General features: G+C 48.5%; 1 protein-coding gene across 1 annotated transcript; it reads right to left on the bottom strand.

The window, feature by feature from the left end:
• Positions 1-230: 230 nt before the first annotated feature.
• On the bottom strand, positions 231-2,982 carry LOC147464396 (indole-3-acetic acid-amido synthetase GH3.6-like). The gene is made up of 4 exons (XM_086514616.1): positions 2,453-2,982; positions 2,127-2,228; positions 1,221-2,011; positions 231-1,094 (listed from the first exon to the last, which is right to left on the bottom strand). Exons 1-4 carry the CDS (start codon positions 2,788-2,790, stop codon positions 352-354), a joined length of 1,974 nt encoding a protein of 657 aa, XP_086370742.1. The 5' UTR covers positions 2,791-2,982; the 3' UTR covers positions 231-351.
• Positions 2,983-3,933: the final 951 nt, after the last annotated feature.

Genomic DNA, 3,933 nt, shown 5'->3' with positions numbered 1-3,933 from the left:
TTCTCAGCCCTCTCTAGAGTTTTATGTAAATTTTTGGATCCATGCAAAACAACAAAATCTTATGCCCATGCATCCATTTCAATATATGAGGCGTCGTCAAGTACCTTAAACCTTCACAAATTATGCATACAAACGATCAGATCATCTACTAAAATTTAAGAAAGAGGGCAATTCCAAATGACACTTTAATTGAAGGTGTATAATCATACAAGGAAAGGGGGGGGGGGGGGGGGGGGGGGTGTGCTCTGATGCCAAGGACTATGCCTAACTAAACCTGATTTTAATGACCTAAATAGAGCCCGAAAGTCATGTTAGTTCCCCATCTCCTATCGAATCAGGGAAGGTCAAGTTTCAAACACAAATCTCATCTTGAAGAGGCGGTGGTGTGGAAGGGGTGGAGTGAATGCCATTCTGATCATAGATGTCTGTGCAATCGATGTTGGCATTAGCATTAGCCCAATCAGAGCGCTCTGGTGTCCAAAATGGGCATTTTGGGCTAAAGAAGCTATGGGTAACTCTGGAGTTGAGGAGGTCAATGAGAGGGGCATACTTAAGACACCGAGGGGCTTTGTATTGGTTGATGGAGGCACCTCGGGCAAGGCAATAGTCCATGAGGGCATCAAAGGTACCAGGCTCGACAACTCTAATTTCTAGGGGTCCAATGGATTTGTCGGATACTCTACCTTGTCTATAAACAGAGTCAAGACAATCCTCCATGGCTAAGCAACAATCTTCGAACACCGAGGAGTCTGGCAAGGGTGAGGAGGGCAAGAGCAAGTTAGTATTGTCATTAGGCACAGAGGCAGTAGGAGAAGCGGGTGCATTCACATTGCAACTAAGTTCCCAATAGATAACATAGTGGCCAGGGATGGAGGAAAGGTCAGCATAACTTGTATACTCCACAAGCCTACAACCGGTTGCATCTAAATGCTTGGAGGTTGCTGCCTTGATGGCTCTTTGCAGAGTGTCTTCATCTGTCTTGTCCGAGTCTATTGTAAGAACCACATTCTTGCGGCAAACAAAGCTAAATTGAGGCGCCTTGTTGTGAAAGCCCGTAACTCGCAACACATCTCCCACTCGATACCGATATAAACCTACATACCAAGTGGAATGATTAGAGAGAGAGAGAGAGAGAGAGAGAGAGAGAGAGAGAGAGAGAGAGAATGGGGAAGGTAGGTCCAGAGCTCAAACAGGGAGAGAATGTAGATCATGTGTAATACCTGCGTAAGTTGTGATAACCAGCTCGTATTCCTTTCCCAGCTCGACGTCTACGAGATCCACCAGGTTGGAAAGAGAGGGCTCCTCCGAGATAGGCAGGAACTCGAAGTAGGCCATGTTGGGGAGTAGAGTGTAGGAGACAGAAGAAGGTGGCGATAGGGGCATCAAATTCAACCCAAAATAACACTCGGAAGATGCGTACATTGTGCTCACCAGCGGAAGCCCCCCTGCGAAGAAATCCAGGGTGGGGATGTACTGTGCCATGGACCCCGTCACAATCACATCCACATACTTGGCTCTTGGCCATAGCCTCTTGATGATGCCCTGCCAATTCGCCTTTCCGCACTCGCTCTCGATCTCTGCGGCCGCTGCCGGCCCACCGCCCTTCGATAACACGCCTTCGACCAACTCACGCAGCTTGGCATCCCTCACTGTGCCACTGCCAAGTTTCTTCTGCCTCATATCCTCCACAAGCTCTGGCCACCTCTCTTGCAAAAACCTTATCGCTCGGAGAAAGCCTGATGCGAATACCGCCCCGACCCGAACCACCTCCTCTCGTTGCACCAAACCACAGATAAGCTGGCTGTACATGCTCTGCACAACATCTTGGCATAGCACAGCCTCTACCGGGCTTGTATACTGGTTTCCGGCCACCTCCGCTTGGCAGCGGAACCACTCACTCTTGTAGTAGCTTGTCAAAACAGGCCTTGCAAGGAGCCCGCCAGGCGTCTTAGTCTCAGACTTGACAAACAAAAAATACAGTCCTTTTCCTTCGTCAAGTCCATCAACATATCTGCACAATATGCACCAGGCAGCTGATGTTAACTTTCTGTTTTTACGGCCATACATATAATATAAAAAGAGACACTGTGCATTTAGCATGTTTGAAGCAGATTAGCCATACTTACTGTTTCATCACTGGCATAAGCAGGCTGTAGAGTAAGCTCCTTCTCTCAAATTCATCCTCGATTGTGGGCATTAGCTTCCTCTCACCCCCGGAGGTGCCCGAGCTGCAATACACAAACACACACCGAGAGGGTTAGAAGACTCATCAAATGCCTCAACTTAATTACTCAGAAATGGTGCATGTGCTAACATTAGTATTCACGATCCACAGCTACGTGGTATGAAAAGCAATATTGACTCTTGGCTCGAGGGACGGAATACAAAAAAAGACACAGGATAGACAAGGACATTACATACAGAAGAGAATTGCCGTGGACCATTGGAGTACCTGGTGAGGAATTCGGAAACGGGGTGCGAAGAGAGAATGGGGGATTTGTCGCCGTTGGCGATGCGCTGGATATCAGGCTGGAGATCCTCGTAGGTAACGAGGGGGGCTACACGCTTGAACGTTTGGCGATTGGTGCACCCGCTCAGCCCCAGGCGGCGCAAGTACTCCGTATTGGAGTTGCGCGCTAGAACGGCTGACAGAACGTCACCTTGCACAGCATCGGCATTGCGTGTTACACTGTCAATAAAGTCCAGCGCGGCCTTGTCGCGGCCGTTAAGGGACACTGCTGGCGCAGCTCGGCCGCGGCCCACCTGGATAGGAAGCTCCTCTGCAGGCATGGTATCGTGGCACAGCAAAGCGTATCTAATCAGCTAATTCTGGTAGGAGCCTAGCTGCAGAAACTGAGTGTTTGTGGTGTTGAAACACGGCTTAAGATAAATCACAAGCTCTCTCTCTCTCTCTCTCTCTCTCTTTCTGATCTCTCTACTAATAGTAGCCCTATGGAGGCTGCAAGGCGGCTTGTTTGAGCGACCTGTCTGCAGTACTGCTCTTTATATAGCCGTCGGCCCTGCTTCTCTCAAGCGCGCGCGCGCGCCTGTGTATGGGGGGAGAGAGAGAGAGAGAGAGAGCGCCAAAAAGATGGTGAGTCAATCGATCGTGCGACATGCGGCGGCTGATCCGTAGGCTCCCGCCAAGAACGAGAGGAAGACAAGACGCTTTGAGAGAGAGTGGGTCCCACAAGCTCTTCGTCGCCGCACGTGGACTTCCATGCTGTCCCTCGTGAGTACGTGCGTGGTCCCCCCTGCTCGGAAGCTTAGGGTCCCCCCGGTCGGGGGACAACAGCTTTACTGCCTAGCCGTATAGTCCTCCGTCTAGCTCTACTTTCGTGAAAATTCCAGAAATAGTCATTTTTCAATGCCCTACAATCTCGCCACGTGTACGTATGTATGTCTTTTGAGGGTTTGTTGAAACTTGACATAGGAGGACCAACACTGAAGGTGGCTCACCACTGCAATGCTCGAAAACAACCTAGGTTTAATGTAATCCCACCTACAAATTTTGAAATTTACCTCTAAATTTTATACTTTGAAAGTGAGAAAACCTATGAAGTTTTGAAAAAATTAGTGCAAATTGGTGTAATAACCTTCAAATTTTGTCAATAGGTTTGCCAAGTTTTTGGAAAAAGTTTTTTTCGAGCACTGCTCACCAGCAGTCCACCACGCTTACCAAAGAACAAGAATCTCCCATATGAGAAAAATAAATTGGTTACTATTGATTAGAGCGCTTCCCCATAGGCCCTTCTCTATGGGCGGCCCTTCAATAGGGAGGATGACGTTCTCAAAGTGCAGACTGTGAGCCCCATAGAGCCAGCACAACTACTTGCGAAGCATGTCAAAAGGGCATATGAGCAAACTTGAGAGTGTGTTTAACTTCTTTTGGTAATCAATGACCGACAACTCTTTGTTAAGTAGCGATTCTTT

The sequence above is a fragment of the Adiantum capillus-veneris genome, chromosome 1 (genome assembly GCF_014529385.1).
Source record: "Adiantum capillus-veneris isolate H3 chromosome 1, ASM1452938v2, whole genome shotgun sequence".
Taxonomy (NCBI): domain Eukaryota; kingdom Viridiplantae; phylum Streptophyta; class Polypodiopsida; order Polypodiales; family Pteridaceae; genus Adiantum; species Adiantum capillus-veneris.
Note: the sequence above shows the minus strand (reverse complement) of the source record. Positions and strands in the feature narration are given on the sequence as shown.